The sequence below is a fragment of the Nymphalis io genome, chromosome 4 (assembly GCF_905147045.1).
Source record: "Nymphalis io chromosome 4, ilAglIoxx1.1, whole genome shotgun sequence".
NCBI classification, from domain to species: domain Eukaryota; kingdom Metazoa; phylum Arthropoda; class Insecta; order Lepidoptera; family Nymphalidae; genus Nymphalis; species Nymphalis io.
In genome coordinates, this window is record NC_065891.1 from 8303743 (window position 1) to 8320393 (window position 16651).

The following is a 16651-nucleotide window of genomic DNA, read 5'->3' on the forward strand; positions in this document are numbered from 1 at the left end:
TTTCTCGAAAACCGAAAAAACTAGTCGATATAATTTGGATTAAAGCAATAAATATGTCGGAGTCGCCTGTTCATTTGTATCGACGTATAATTTAAATTCTTTAACGCCAATGTTCAAGATTACGCGGTGAGATAGAGGCGCGGGCGCCCGTGTCGCAGCGACAACCACCAAATAAATTTATATTTCCGACCGATACGGACCGACTTCTCTCTTTGTAGATAATTCGGCCGGTAACGTTGAATGACTCTATTAACAGCTTCCCTTTTAGGGATAAATATCGACTTTAGACTTAGTTTAAATGTTGCCATATGTGTAGTATGACAACCTCCTTTATTAATTTTAATAAAAAAACCATTCTATTACATTTTTTATACTATAAATAATAAAAAAAAAAACATGATTGTTATTTATTCCTTAAAGATATATAATATTTATTACAACAAAAATAATTGAATTTTGTAAAAAATCTTTATGGTTTGACTTTTTATTTCAAATATTTAATTTAATGTATGAAAAACAATCCTTAATTGAATAATTAATACAGAATCCACAAATGCGTAGGTATTTATTTTATTCTTTAAATTATATTATTTTGGGACAAGACTAAGAATATGGTGCATCTTTCGAAGATTTAGTTGATAACAGTAAAACGTCAATAACCACCTAATTGGGAGAGAACACTCTGCCCACAATCACCGAAACCCCGTCCGAGTGAGAAACAAATAAATATTGTAACACACATCGAGATAATTTGAACGATAACTTAATGTGCTTACATTTTGGATCTGCTCATGGTTTTATGGAACTACCTACGATATTATCTGTTTTTTTTTCTTTGCGGTATAACTATAAATTGTAAATGATCACACGGCGAAGTACCGAAGTATGTTTTACTCGCAATACGTGTTACTCTGTATGTGATACATACTTTGAGATTTAAATTTAAATATAAAAGTTATGACCTCATATTTATGCATTATAACATTTAATGTCAATCTTAACAAGTTGTTGCGCATGCCTATTTCTAAATATTTTATTAATTTATCATAAAAAAAAATTCGAAAAAAATATTTACTAACTTTAACAATAATAACAAACACAGTCGCAATCGATATGACATATTCAAACATTTCACATCAGCGTCTAAAGCATTTACTTTAGAAGTTTAAGCCTTGGCGACCAGTAGAATAGATATATAAGATAAAATATATATTTCGCAGTAAGTTAAACGATAAAACAATCATACATAAAAATATATTTCACACATTGTTTTCAACATTTTTATGCGAAGCTTTCTCATTGAAGCTTATCAAAACTTGCAACAGATCACTTACTTAAAATAAATCATTTTTACATTTACACGTTATAAAACAGACAAGAAAATCGTATTTTTTATATTTTTAATACTAATATTTGTTACTTTGTGATGAAACAATGAAAATTATTGTATATGTTTTTCACAGATTAAACAAAAAAATGCAAATTTAAAATTCGAATGTGTTCTTGAATTTAATTAAAGAATATTTTGATATAGTTGAAAATATTCAACTATGCCATACCATAATATAAACTATATTCACACAGTTTGTACAGTAAAGTCTGCCTGGGCAGTGTTGCCGTTGTACAGAGTGGACTCAACTTGTAATTTGTACAATCTTTATCATTACACTGAATAATATTAAAATATATTATGCGTAGACTCGATACAACACATAGCTAATATCTATGTGTATCATCAGTTACAAATGACCTCAACTTCGTTTAAATTAAAAGATAATCTCATTTTAGAACTTTGATAAGCATCCATCTTAACAAATTTTTAAGCGTTAAAAGTAATTTTATGTCGGTATACGTAAGAGCCAAAAGACATACACACGATACGATATAACATCGTGTCAAGTTGCGACGTCGTATACGATATCGTGATATAGAAATCTACGAAGTGCATCATGTGTGTGTGTGTTTTGGTCCTAAGTTGTACGTGTAAAGTGTAAACATAATAATATTATTCTTATTTGGACGATATCGTTGTATTAAACAAGTCTTCAAGGCGTTATGATTAGTAAACATATGGCATTTATAACTTTTCAACATCAATAATATGTGAATTTTATTTACCAATGGTGTTACGTTTGTTTAAAACTTACATATGTTAATAGCATTTATTTTTGTAACTATATACGAGTATTCTAACGTTGCTTTATAAGATTTGATTTCCTTTAATGGTGCTAGTTATAACTGACTTTAAAAAAGCACAATTATCTTTACAAAACTACTTTTAATATAACAAATTGACGAAGCGACAACCTTTATCTTCACTTTAATTATATAAATACAGAAACAGTTGTAAATTTAATAATCGCAAACGACACTATTGAAACGTAAATATACAATCGCGCTTCGTACGCAAACGACTTTACTGCATTTGTACTTATTGCGTCTGCATACAAACCTTTAGTGAATTTCATGTAAGAACCATTCTCGTAGGAACGGTCAGAAAGCGTCCGCGGCGCTGTCCGCTCGGCGCTTCAAACGACGCATAAAATTTATTGTTATTGGATCGAGTCGCGTACATGCATCCACACTCCGCGGCTATCACGACGTTACAAGTTTATCTCGGGGCTGCACTATTCTGAATAAACTGAGTGCCCTCTACGTGTCGCGCTCGACTTTTATGTGGCATTTGGGCGACTGCTGAGTGACACTGTAGATTTATGCGGCGTTTATACAAATGACGGTCACTTGATATTGTTTCACGAACATACATTACATATTATAGAAGGATGACTAAATATCTACAACATAAAGAGATCTATATTTTAAGTTTATTTTAGAATAATTTGATAAAACAGAAAATTTAAGTATTTAATTGAAATGACATATTATTATTATTATATATATACACAGACACGTTGACACAGCACAGAGCTTCGTGTCAACTATAACTTCACTATCTATATTATTGATAATGTGTAATTAAACTCCAACTTAATGTGTTTAACAATATCTTAACAAATTAAAACTCTTTTTAACTGCAAATAAAAGCTTGTGTAGTTTTTATTTAAAGTTTATATTTCACAATTAGTTTAACCGGCTTCATAATATATAGATTATACAGCAATAAAACCATGATGTTGCCAGTATTTTATTTTCTAAATTAACTATAAAATAGAAATGTTCAGTTTTTAATTAAAACATTTTGCTTCGATATCTTAAATAGGTAATGAAATTTATTATTCATTCGAATCAAAATTATATAATTATATAATCAGAAACCTGCATTTGTTGGAACAGCGTGGTGGAAGAACCTCCAAATCTTCGCCTCAAAAGGATAAGAGGCCTTAGCTCAGCAATGAACCATTTAAAGACTATTACATTTACTTTAGAAACTTTCAAAGTAAATAAACTCCATTTAATTTATTTACTTATATTGCGAGAACTCGTTTAAGTATCTCCTTTTTTATTACATCTTGCCATGATTGTCGATATCCGGAAAGGTTGATTCGGGACTTTAATAACCAAAGGAAAAAGTATAATTGTTTCGCATGATCTGATTGTTATAGTTAAGAGTTATGAGGCTATTGTCAGGATGCGTGTGAAAGTTGTAATTGCAGGATACAATTATCTTGTGTTTTTTTTTTACTAGGGCTTATTTCTGATACTGATATCCTTGTTGAAATTCATGATATAATATTTAAAGACAGCAATTTTGCTTGTCTTTTTTTGATATTGCTCAGTTTAAAAAGAATATATAAGGAATAAACGCTTTCCTTTACCATTATTCACTAAAAGACCACCATACTTAGGTACTTTTAATGTTAACTTATATGTAATTTATGTAATATTATATTTAAAAAAAATGAATTTTTGGCAAAATTGTCTTAACCGGTTGTAACACTTGACTAATCAAAAATACTGGAATATTAGTTACTGCTTAGATTTTAAATACACTATTGTTATAATCAAATATAATAAAAATGCTTCAAGTAATTAATTAATTTATTAATTAATTAAAAATGTAAACCCCTTGTCTTTTAAACATCATGAGATATGTAATAAAATAAAACAGTAACATAGCGTACATCGCATCAATGTCATTAAAATGGCATAAAAAGCTTTATTTTTATTATAGTTGTTTAGTTACTTAATTTAAAAAGTTATTTTGATTTAATTTTATATTTATCAATACCTGGTCCATCAAAAACATTTCACAAATAAAACGACGTGAAGATTAATTTAAATAAAATTTATTTTATTATTTTATAGGTACGTATGTAAATTGCCTACTTCGTTTCACAGTTATATATCTGTATATTAATAAATAGTCCACAGTACTAAAAAAGCTTAACACTATACATATATACATAACAGATCTAAACAATAATATAATACAATGGTGCCATTTTATTATACAATGAGAAATTTTAACGTTTAATTTTATTAAGCCTTTAATGAAAATTAAATTCATTAAAAAAACTAACTATGCGCCTTAATGGCTTATTTTATGTTAGGCTTAGGTTCAATACTTTTATGTATTATTTATCATCAATCCATAATAGGAACTATAAATAAGGTGAGACCGTGGTTTCTACATTGTTATGACACTTTGGTATTTTCTTTTCTTAACTGTTACATTCCAAAGTTATAGCACCGGCGATATATAAGTATTAAAACAGGAATTAAACACGTGACGTTGCGATTATCATGTCCAATTCCCCTGTGAATAGTCAATAAAAACAGTAAATTTCGCCATGCTCTAGTTTGTATGCGTAAACAACGCTTTTTATATTTTTCACATTCGTGGAGCTTAGATATTTTTGTTACTTATAAATAAAGCAGTTTTTTTGTGCATACTTATCTTTATAGCCCTCTGTCACATTTACTGACAAACTTAATGCCTATTTATTTACAGAATTTACAAGCGATCTGGAGAAATAGCACGCTAGGATTATAATTTACATAATTTATTTATTCGGAACATCACATATAATAGGATATAATAGGAAACATTATTATTTTTTACTACAATAGAAATAAATTAACTTAACTAATCAGCGATCATGTTTCGTTAATTGTAAAGGCAAATCGTTACACGCCATTCTTTGCCGGTTGGGGCTCGGGGATCTTGATCTAGTTTTATTGATCTGTTTTTCGATCTCATCTTCGCTCTCGTCGTGAACATTTATTTCCTCGTCTGAATCAGAATGAGATTCGTATCCGCGCGCTAATTGTATCGATTGTGCCGCTAATAACGCTGCCGCCGCGGAGTTCGGTACAAGCGCTTTGAATGCACTGCTCTCTAAGGTGGGATGGGGCTTGAACGCGCTGCCGTCGAATGGTGTCTGCTGGGATAGTGCTTTAAGCGCATTTGTTTCGAATTGGGCCTGTTGCGAGAGGGCCTTGAGAGCACTAGTTTCCTGATGCGCGAGAGCCTTGAAAGCGCTATTTTCACCGCCCATTTGAGGAGCGTGGTAGGGAACGCGCGCGGGGGACATAGAACGGGACCGGGAACGGGAAGGGGAGTGGGGTAGGCGGTGCGAGGGGGAGCCACCACCGCGCTTGAGGAGATTCATGCGCTGGTGGCGCCTCCACTTGGCTCGTCTGTTGGAAAACCAAACCTGTCAGTAACGGTAAATAAACCTGATTAGTATTCCGCTCTCATCGTGTTAACAAATATTCATTTATGCAAATGAGCATGAAATAAAAGCTCTGATTTGACTAAAGATATTATAATGTTAACGCCTGCGTATGAGGTGTTATATTAATTGGATTATGTGTATAAGATAAAAAATATGTACTTTATATTACTCTTTGAAAGGTTATGATTAAAAACAATCATGTCAATATTTACCTGAACTCTAGCTTCTGACAAAGACGTCTTAGAAGCTAATCGTTCTCGTGTAGAGACACAAGGATAGTGAGATTTTTCAAATTCTTTTTCTAATTCTTCTAGCTGGTCTGGACTAAAGGTGGTACGATTTCTTCTAAACTTGGGCTGCTCTCCATCCAAAGATCCAGAATCATCACCGTCGACATCTGTTAAAAAGTAACATTTCTTAAATGTATTTATAATTTATCTATTTATTCTTATAAAACACATTTGATTTTTGGACTTTTAAATTTTCTGGTTTTTGCTATTGTTTGTTTAATATTTCATGACTATCTTTTACGATGTTCTTAGATACTATAAACGCTAATTTATTAACAATGAATATATACTTTTTATTTACTCTTTACTGACCGATTAGTCCACGACCCGAAGATCCCAGGAATCCTTGTTTCATTGCATCTGGATGTGGCATGCCTACCGCCTGAGCAGGTACTCCTGGTGGCAGTTGTAAGCTTCCAGGTGGCCATACACCACCTCCAGCCCATGGAAACCCACCATAAGGCGGTGGGGCGGCGTAAAGCCCATAACCCGCGGCACGGGCAAATTCTGCCGCAGCTCGCTCCGCGGCTCTATTTCTAAGTATCCGATTGATTGAGGACACACTCGGCGCAGTCGCATTCGTGCATACTCCTGGTAACAAAAATCAAATTATGAGATACACCAGTTTAAATCTAACCATTCACTAGCTCAGTTGGCAATATGATATTTTGGAATTTATTTTCTGTCCATAACAGTTTTATAACCTAAGATTGTTTCCAAGTATATAAGTGCAATGACTTTATAACGCAAGTCTACTCCTCACTTCCCTTTCCATGTTGTCATTAACACGTAAGCTGTAGTTGCGCGCACAAACTGATAGATAATTATAGTTTTCTGCACTATTTCTTAAGCGAAGTTCGAATAATTACAATATGCACAGAAAATGAGTGACCAGCAGCGCGTTAAAACCGATGCGTCATTGGTCGCGTTTTAAATCGGCGGCCATTATATGTTTTAATGCGTGCTGAGGATCGCGTGCCGAAGCAGCCTTGGCAGAGCCATCCCATGTAATTTTCAGGAAACACTCTGGGTAAGTGGCATAATTTAATCATACCCTGTCTGGTTCTAATTGTCGTAGATTTCGTTGTTGAGCTACTGAGTAGTTGCTCTGCTTGGTCATGCTAGTGATTTAAAACTCGTATATACATGTATGATTACTTTAGAGCATTGCGCAATGAGCACACAAAGCTAAGAGGACAAAACGTGGACGGAAGCGACGTATGTTATTACCATACAACACTATTTCTATGTTACATCGTGTACATACTGCAGACTTTTTTAATGTCACATTGTTGAATCTTTATTTATAAAATCACATGAACCTAATATATATATATATATATATATATATTATTATATATATATATATTTATATATCTGCAATTCAATTCTATGACAAACTTTGTTCCCGAAATGCGAACATTTTAGAGATACTCTAATAAACTGATTAATCTAGAACACTATTGGAACAAATATACCCTATTTATATAAAAAGAATGTTGTGGTTAAGGAATATTGAATATTTATATATAATAATGTTTGTTAAATCAGCAAAATAAATAACTATTACTTTTTAATATAAATAAAAAATTTCTAAGTTCACAGCCGATTGATTCTTCGGTAAATAGACCAATTTTGCTCGCCAATAATTACATGAAATTGTCATATCTACTTACGCCAATTATCTCTAGGAACAGTAATTCTCCGTAATTGCTTAACTATAATATCAATAATGTTTTCCTAGGCGCCTCGTTGACAATTACACGTATACATGTAAACTTCCCTGTGTCCTCAGCAAATGTTATATTTGTTAATTACTTATACGAACTTTAAAATTAAAATAATAAAGCGAATCATTTAATCCTATTTACTTAATAAAGATAAATTGATTATAGTCACGGCTTGTAATGAAGGCCCATTGAGACTTCCGCGCAAGTCGGAGCGATACTGGCACATCAAATACAATACAAAACCGACCTGTTATAATTTACTCAAAACACAAAGCCTTATATAGTATAATAGTAATGATCAGTTGCGTGCCTTCGCTTATTGTTAGCACGTCGAAAGTACAAAAAGCTGCCCTCAACACAATTTGTTTGACTCGTAATCGGCGCGTTACGACGCCTCCTTAGAAGGCTTTCTGAATCGGACGCATAGCCAATACCCCAATATGGCTGACAAACACTCGCACCGATGAGAAGTAATCACTTACCGACGAGATCTTCAATTAAACTGGCAACATCGTTTTATAAAAAGAAAGTAAACCGTTGAAAATGTTGTAACGTTTTGTGAGATCACTGCTTATCTAGTTCCTTGTTCAACATCGATGTTAAAAAAATGTACATGATCTTTAAGAGAACGGTTAAATTGCTTTTTGTTTTTCTAAAGCTAACCACAATGTACCGTACCCACACTTTTTAATTTAAAGCGTTATTTTCAATTTGTGTAAGTTATTTTTTTGCGACAAGCTATTTTACTTAAAAAATCGTTTTGCAAAGTCTTAAAGTTTTTTAATGGATTTTTTTTAGAGTACAGTTAATCATTATTATTCATATTTATTGATGTTGACATTGATACGCTCGAGTGTAAGCGTCAGCGTTATTTTCCTCCCTTCGAATGGTATTATAATTATGAGATTATAAAACTCGTATATCATGTAATATGTCATGTTTTTTTTTATTATTTAAATCGTTGATCACGTAATGACAAAGACCACTGGTTAACTATTTGTTTTGAAAGAGATCATTATCCGTCAACAGGTTGCAGGTGGGAATGCGATATCTATAATTGTTCTTTTAATGATTTGGGATCGGACGCCGGCCCTAAATGCCTAGTCACGGTCATGCAATTTGTCTAAAGTCGTTTAATCATGATTAGTCACAATGGGGTCCGCTTCTATTTAAAAGTTTAGATACTTTAAATAAATGAAGCTGGATATGCTTCGCTTAGATATTTCTTAGCTATTTTGTTATAATGACTATCGCGAAAATTAAACTCGCTTAACGTCAAAAAAACTCTTTATAATTATATTGTCGAAACACATGTACCAAAAGATATCCATGAAAACCTAATAAAAAGCAAATTGGCTCCAAAATCTTAATGTTTTACTTCGGAGTGTTGTTACGTTGGTCCCTGCCTAAAAGCGTGGCATGTCCAAAGATAAGACAATCCGGCGCCGTCTGCTATGGAGTGTTTAATCGGGTTAATTTATCGATAATTGACGGAAAACCTTTTTGTTTGTATTGCCGGGAAGTAACAGTAATTGTCACGCCTTTGAAGATTTACGTCCGCTTCTAAATTGAGACATTAACAATCGGATCTCGTGCCTAATGGTTCGGAATGAATTTATTTGTTTTACCTGAACCGGCTCTTCGATAAATTTGATTAGTCCTATTACCGAAGAAATGGAAGTTGAACTCGAGTGTTACCTCATAACTGATTGGTATGCAAGCTAATAGTCATATTACAATTTAGATTCGACGAAATGAAAATAATTAGTTACTGTTATTCATTATATACTTATAAAATAATTAAATACCGTCGTATTACTTGATGTCTTCCAAAGACCATTAAATTGCACATCAAGATTATCATGGCTATAAGGGCAAACATTTTAAAATGTTTTATAATTAAAGGTAAGTCATTATGAGCTCGTTTGAGGGAAGTCACGGACAGTCCCTTTCTCGATCGGGGGTAAACGACACTAATTGTAAACTTTCGTTTTGTTACGTATCGGAATTGTACGCGATACGTGGTCGCAAACGATCTGAAATCACGTCCGCTTCGAACAAGTGGAGCCAGTTAACGAGTGAGTGGCGTCACGTCGTCTAAATGAATTATTGTTGGCTTTATGGGGAACATAAAACGATGAGATCGGAGGCAATCAAGCGGCACCCGCGGCGTGGACCAAGTAAAAAGGTGTCCGCGCCGGCGGGGGGCCGCTGCCGACCGTTGCGTTGCGCTAAACGCCTACGCTACGCACCCGCTCTTCAACCCATTTCAATTAGCAATGAATAGTTAAATTAACAAATGTGCCAATATTATTAATGGTTTCATTGCCATGCTTAGTAACTTTTTACGCATTAATCATGGAAGCAAAATCTTAGTAAGTATTTTGAAGATCAACTTTTAATATAAAAAAGGCTTGAATAAACCTATTTTTTAATATAGTCACCGTGACCTCTACTACCATAGGCAACATTGTATTTTGAGGCTCTGCTGGGAACCAATTTAATGCTGTAACAAATCAATAAATGTATCGGTTTATTGGGACCTATGTGGATATCGATTTGATTTATTTCCATCGGAAAACGAGGCGAGACCTTGTTAGTAAATGTCAAAAAACTGGTCTAATAAAAAAAAAAACATTTCTATTCATACCGGACAACGAGGGAGTATTCTGCCCGTTAAGAGTAACTTTGTACGTTTTTTGTAGACTGTCCTAAATAAACTAAAAAATTAATAGAGTACCTTTTAAGAATCAAGTTAATACATTAATTATAATTAAAGCTTGCATGTTAAGCCAATAAGGCATATTATATCAAGAGACGCATTATTTTTAATTCAATAAGAATATTAGATCAGTGTGTAATTGATTAATTACTGGATTAATTAAAAAAAACACGCACAATAAAATAAAAGCAATTAATTCAATGTATTTTAACAGCATCTCGTAAAACATCTCGTCATTAGCTTCGCTAATTAATCGGCGCCACTAAATAATTAAGGCAGGAACAGCCCCACATTTCGGTGCTTAAGAATGCAATTAATCAAAATTTGGTCAGTAGCTAGAGCCGGCCGTAACGCCTCGTAAACCGATATCGATTTAGTCGATAAGTTGCGTAAGCTATTGTCCGGAACTGCACAGTCATCACCAACAAAGGCGGTAGTGGGCACCTTATTAAAATTTAGACGGTCTCGATGAATCGCTCTGTTTTGATAACCGCTTCCGAAGACTATCGATAATTAACGTGAACACATCACGAGGTGAAAGCGGTGTTTATGACAGATCCTATTATTTGAATGATAAAAGGTTAAGGTTTATTGTTTTCATTGTTATTTTGAGAAAATATTTTATAATGGGTTCTTTATTTGACTTAAAGCAAGCGTGTTAAAAATGAGCATAATAATTGTACATTGTAGTTGATCATATTTGTGTAAATTTAGTTTCTTTTTTCAAAACTCACTTCGCAAAAGCTTTATTAAATACTTACCAATTCATAAAAGGTCTAATGTATGAAGAGCTACACATTTTTACCTTTTAGAATAAACTGACGAAAATTATTCTTCTGTTAGTACTTAAATTAAGAAAATATATTTTATCGGTCACCGAACCATAAAAATGAAGTGCATTGAAAGTATACCGCTATTCAGTTATGAAATTTAATCAATTTAGTCAATTTCATAAGCACGCTGAGAGCTGGGCACGCGTTTCTTCATAAAAACTCACGCCATTGTACACGATCATTTTGTTACAAATTTGATTAAAATTCTATTAGTTAAATTTCTTGAATGGGCCACAGAGCTTATAACGTAAGAGAGTAATGCTACTGACTCTACGACATTGGGCTTAATTTAACTCAAATAAATATTACAACGATTTTCTTTTCTTACAATAATATTTCGAAGTAATTTAATATGTAAGCAAATAGTAAATATGAAAAGCATCTAAATAATCACTTACATAGTAGTATACAATCTAAAAACTAATGCATAAAACACAAAAATTGCAAAGAAAAACTTTACTTGTTAAAAAACAAATGGTACATAAATTTGTAAAACAAATTGAAATAATTCATATTCACTTCTAATAAAATTTTGATTCACTCGATATTCGAGCCGATAGCGGCTTCTTCGTCAGCAGGTGGTCCAATCCAGTCAACACGCTTTGATACACCGAAACCATCGCTCGATCTAATAGAATCAATCATAACTACCTCTCGACTGCAGCAATCCGTGCACTGAACGAAACGAAACGAACAATGCCTTCATAATGTTGTTTTGTAAATGCAGCCGTGAAACCTAACTGTAGAATTTAATTTTTAAGGCTAAAGTACTACTGCATTTAACAACAAATATGTGAGCATTTACACATAACAACCGACATGGCATCGCGTGCAATTTTCGCATACAGCATAGTCATGAGCGCGCCGCGATCGAGCAATTATTTTAAATACATTTCAACAAATGACGATAATGTCAGCCAGAAACGGAGATAAGGGAAAAAATATTACAATGCCAATCATTGCACAGTGACCCTTCGTCCACTAATCATAAGAACCAATTCTCAATAATGAGCCCCAAATAATTATCTGTACTTATGCTTACTTCAATTTATTTAAAAGAAAGAACATATTTTAATGTCTCATGCAGCAGGCTCTAGGTTATTAGCGTAATAGTTGCTCCAGTTTACGTTGAAATACGCTTTTTCGTACTTCTTTTGCAGACCGTATTATTTTCTGTTATTCTCATTATATAATTTTTATATTGAATATAAATTTTTTATTCTTTAATAAAAATTATGGTCATGGTATAATTTACAATTTAATTTAATTTGATTGAAATATTTATGAAATTTAGCTTACGAGAATAAAGTCATATTATAAACATTAAATTATGTAAAATTTCAGCTCCATCCCTTAACTGTAGACATATGATGCTACTATGCGGCTTATTTTTCTCTCAAAGTAATACCAATATAATACAATTTAACAGTTTGCTTTGCACGCTTCCCATCAAGAATGATATCGTCTTCTAATCCGGTCTGCAGTGACATCTTATAAACCAGAAATGGTCTCATGAGCAAAACCTGTTTAACAGAGGATCGCATGCACTGCCTACAACTCTTTACTAGAGAAACTGCAATGCAAGAGCAATCTCCTAAAGAAGAACTGTTGAAGTTTTACTTACAATAAAGAACTTAACGCCTTAAGATCGTACATTTATAAGCTAATTTACGCTATACGATTCTTCAGCAATAGAGTCGATTTTTGTTGATGCATTTTCATTACATGGACACGAGAGGTGTCGCTCATGCAATTATCGCAATTGGCTCGTTGGCCTCAAACTTAAAAACGCCCATCATGTTCTTTCTGATATGTATGCCGCTGATAATTTCGTAATTCGCATATTTAATGTAAAAGCCATTGTATTAAGAATCATATGTCCAAATAAATACATCAAGTTTGTTATTTTAAATGAGTTTAAATAAGCGAATTCGTGTTTACGATTTCGACATTAATTAGCGGTTTATTTTATATACTAATTAGATGAGCAATTCTCGCGCAAAAAGCGATAATGGTATCTATAAAAACAAGATACTGCATCGCCTCATATTATGGACCTGGCTACTTAAAAAAGTTATTTCATTTTTAATTGTATTAGTGTTCGCCGAGTTCGAAATTTGACTATTACAACATGATTGAAAATTTGGGAAAAATATATAATGAATGTTTCAAACATTTTTTTAAATCTTATTTCTTTCTAAATATTTTTTTATGATAACACAAACAAAAATAAAAATGAAAATATAAATGACAAACGGTTGAGAAAATTGCTTTATCTTTTCCTATTTATATACATAAAGAAAATGTATAATATATAATAAAAGTACTATATGTTGTAAGACAAAGTTTCCACGAGTAATTATATCGTAAGTACACTATATGCTAGACCAGGTGTTTTTTTCCTGCTAGTTACTTAAAATACCCGTCTCGTATTACATGATATCCGCTGACGGTAAGCCGGCCGCCATCACCAAAACTAATAGACCATATTCGGGGTTGCACTTCATTGGCTTTACCACCTGACCTCCCAAAACGTATTGACACGAAAATACCTAAAGTTCAATACACAAGTAGTCAAATCCTCTAATTGGATATAAACGTATTTAGTTGCTGCCTAAATAAATAAAGTGCGTCTGTTAGCTGTGACCTTGTTAACTTAAACTCATTAACTCGTAATGTGATAATTTAAACCCTCTACTTATGTTTGTTAAACTTCGATAAATATTGTTCATTTTTAAGCATTTATATAAATATTCACTTTTTTTTCTTAAAAATAAGATATTTACAATAATTTGATGCTGTTTAATTGTTTTGATAATGAAAATCATAGTAGGTAATTAATTTGTTATCATCCTAATAAGAGCAAAATAAAATTAAACTTAAGTTATTTGAAATTAAGTATATAATTTTTTTTATAATTAAATATTCGTAAATTTGTAAGAAAAATGAAGATTTTGGTTGTTTTATTGGATTCAGAGAAATTGATGTTTATATTATAAAATTAATGTAAACACGCACGCACGCGCTTTGTAACTTGAGCGGCCTACCGGTACACCAACTATAAAATAAAACCAAGGGAAAATATTTTAAAGGGTCATTAAACTTTATATTATTTTTCAAGTAGTAATTAGACTTACAAGATGCAATCTACTTAGATACGTACATGTATATATACTATAGTGTATATAAATTTTAATTTAACTTTTATAGAAAGATATACCAATGTGTACATAATCTTCATTATTTATAGTTTTTATTTCGGCTTATTTAATTTAATTACTTTATTATCATGACCTCAGTAATTATATATTTATAATCTTTTTCGTTATCTTTTCAATAATATTTATGGAGTTATTTCTTAAGAATTCCTCCGCACCACGGCTGGAATGTTGAACTGACATATAACTTGACATCTGTTTTATACATATTTTATACAGTTATAGAGATTACCATAAACCATTAACTGTGATAATCTTCCCAAAATATGAATATCATTATGAGTCACAACACTAATCAATGAGAAGAATCACAAGATTATTAAGATATAACTGTCAACTGTCAAAGAATGTGAATTAGTCAATTATAATTTTTGTTTTGATTCAACATACAACATATAAATTTACAATTTTATAGCAACCTACGTACTTATGTTTTTGTTGCGTATATTTGTTGCGTTATTACGTATGCTCAAAATTTAATTGGCCGGGAAATCAAATTGATTTTTATGAAATAAAATTTGGTTCTATGGAAGCACTTATTCATATTTTTACACTTAATAATGATAGCGATAGTAATTATTTACTACCTAAATGTACTAAATATACTGCAATACTTTTTTTACATTAAGATACTTAATAAAAAAAAAATTATCGATCCCACTCACACGGCGCCTATTAAATATTAATAGTACCTACAGATATTGACCATTTATGACACTAAAATACAATGCTAATATGCTGAGAAAGTTTCACGCCATCGGTAAGAACAACTATTTAAAGATTTTGTACAATATAATTCACGATGGCTTTTTCTTGTATAGAAAATATTTAGCGAATATGAAATTAACAAAATGAATCGTCGAGTTTCTATCGCCGGTTCTTTTCAAGTTTGGGTGCTTTCTTTCCAGAACCGGTGGAAGTTTTTGATTTAAATATCAATGAGCAAGTGTAAGGTATCATTCAATATGATGCATTAAATTTAAATGTCTTCACTCAATATATAATTTAAAGTATATGATTAAAATTACAAGCATTCATTTTGATATCGTATTATATTATGTACATGTATATACAAAATAATAATAACTACACGAACTAACATAAATGATTTATTATCTTAAGCATTCTTATGACATATAAATGTTAAAGCCTATTTTCTTAATAATAGTGTACGGTGACTGCGACAGAACAATTTAGTTACTTTAATAATATACCTTGACATTTGTGTAGCATTAGTGACCTCAACTATATTAGAGGTAATAATGTGACATTGAGTATTCACGATTATATTATCATTTTTTCCATGCATCAGTTATATAAACTAGTTCAATAAATAATTGTTTATGTACTTTCGGTAAGTTATATTATTTATATAATCATTGGTAATTAATTTTATTGCTAAGCACATTTTTAGACTTGTTTTGAAGTAGACTACAAATAGAAATGTAACTTTGAATCAAAATAGTCACTAAGTTTCTCCGAACTAAGAAAATAGGATTTTTATGCATGCGCATAATGTAGTATCGGCTGTCACATCATTATTGTCTTAAAAAGAATATATTCGTTTGCGAATATGTCTATAGTTATGTGAGCGGCAAGTCGTGATCGCTCAGGGCGTTCATGTTATAAGTAAGAGACCATTTTAGCTCCTGACTTGTAGAAAATCCTTTACCACTAATATCTAACGCAGATCATCGTTAACGTACCTTCAGAAATGAGTCGTTCTCGAATCTCCCACGCAAATATGGTCGGGTTTTCGCGCTTATACTGCTCTATCTTCGAAACCACCGCTGGCGTTGCAACTTTTGGTTTGCTCCCACCGATGAGTCCTGGAGGTCGAAGTGTGCCTGGAATATGAGGTTTCCATTAAAAATCAATCAAACTCCTTAAAATTTTGTTCACGGACACGTTTGTATCCTGTTGGCAATTATTATCAAATTAAAATAATTGCCCACAGATCAAACAAGCGACAATGAGGAAACGTGTTAACAACATACGAATAGCTCTGGAAATATTGTTCGATTTAAAAAGTGACACCTGAAAATGTTTACACAAAAAGCTAAATCAAATTAAAACTTTAATAAAAATACCAATAATAGCGGCACGGTACCAATCGATGCAATTTCATTGAACGCTAAACGTGAGTAAACGCCGAATACTGTCACAATACCGTGCCCAGTCATAATTTAAACAAAACAACTTTTATTTTTAAAACTTAT

The 16651-nt window shown here is 32.1% G+C and overlaps 2 protein-coding genes across 2 annotated transcripts in view; both read right to left on the reverse strand.

The window, feature by feature from the left end:
- The window catches only part of LOC126768180 (uncharacterized), a 276661-nt gene that overhangs the window by 39249 nt on the left and 220761 nt on the right, over nucleotides 1-16651 (reverse strand). The window lies entirely within an intron of this gene.
- The window catches only part of LOC126768190 (paired box protein Pax-6-like), a 43588-nt gene continuing 31233 nt past the window's right edge, over nucleotides 4297-16651 (reverse strand). The window contains exons 3-6 of the mRNA XM_050486145.1: nucleotides 16139-16279; nucleotides 6242-6520; nucleotides 5852-6036; nucleotides 4297-5618 (exon numbers count right to left, since the gene is read on the reverse strand). Of these exons, the coding sequence (XP_050342102.1) occupies nucleotides 5052-5618; nucleotides 5852-6036; nucleotides 6242-6520; nucleotides 16139-16279 (1172 nt within the window). The 3' untranslated portion in view covers nucleotides 4297-5051. The remainder of the gene's footprint in view (nucleotides 5619-5851; nucleotides 6037-6241; nucleotides 6521-16138; nucleotides 16280-16651) is intronic.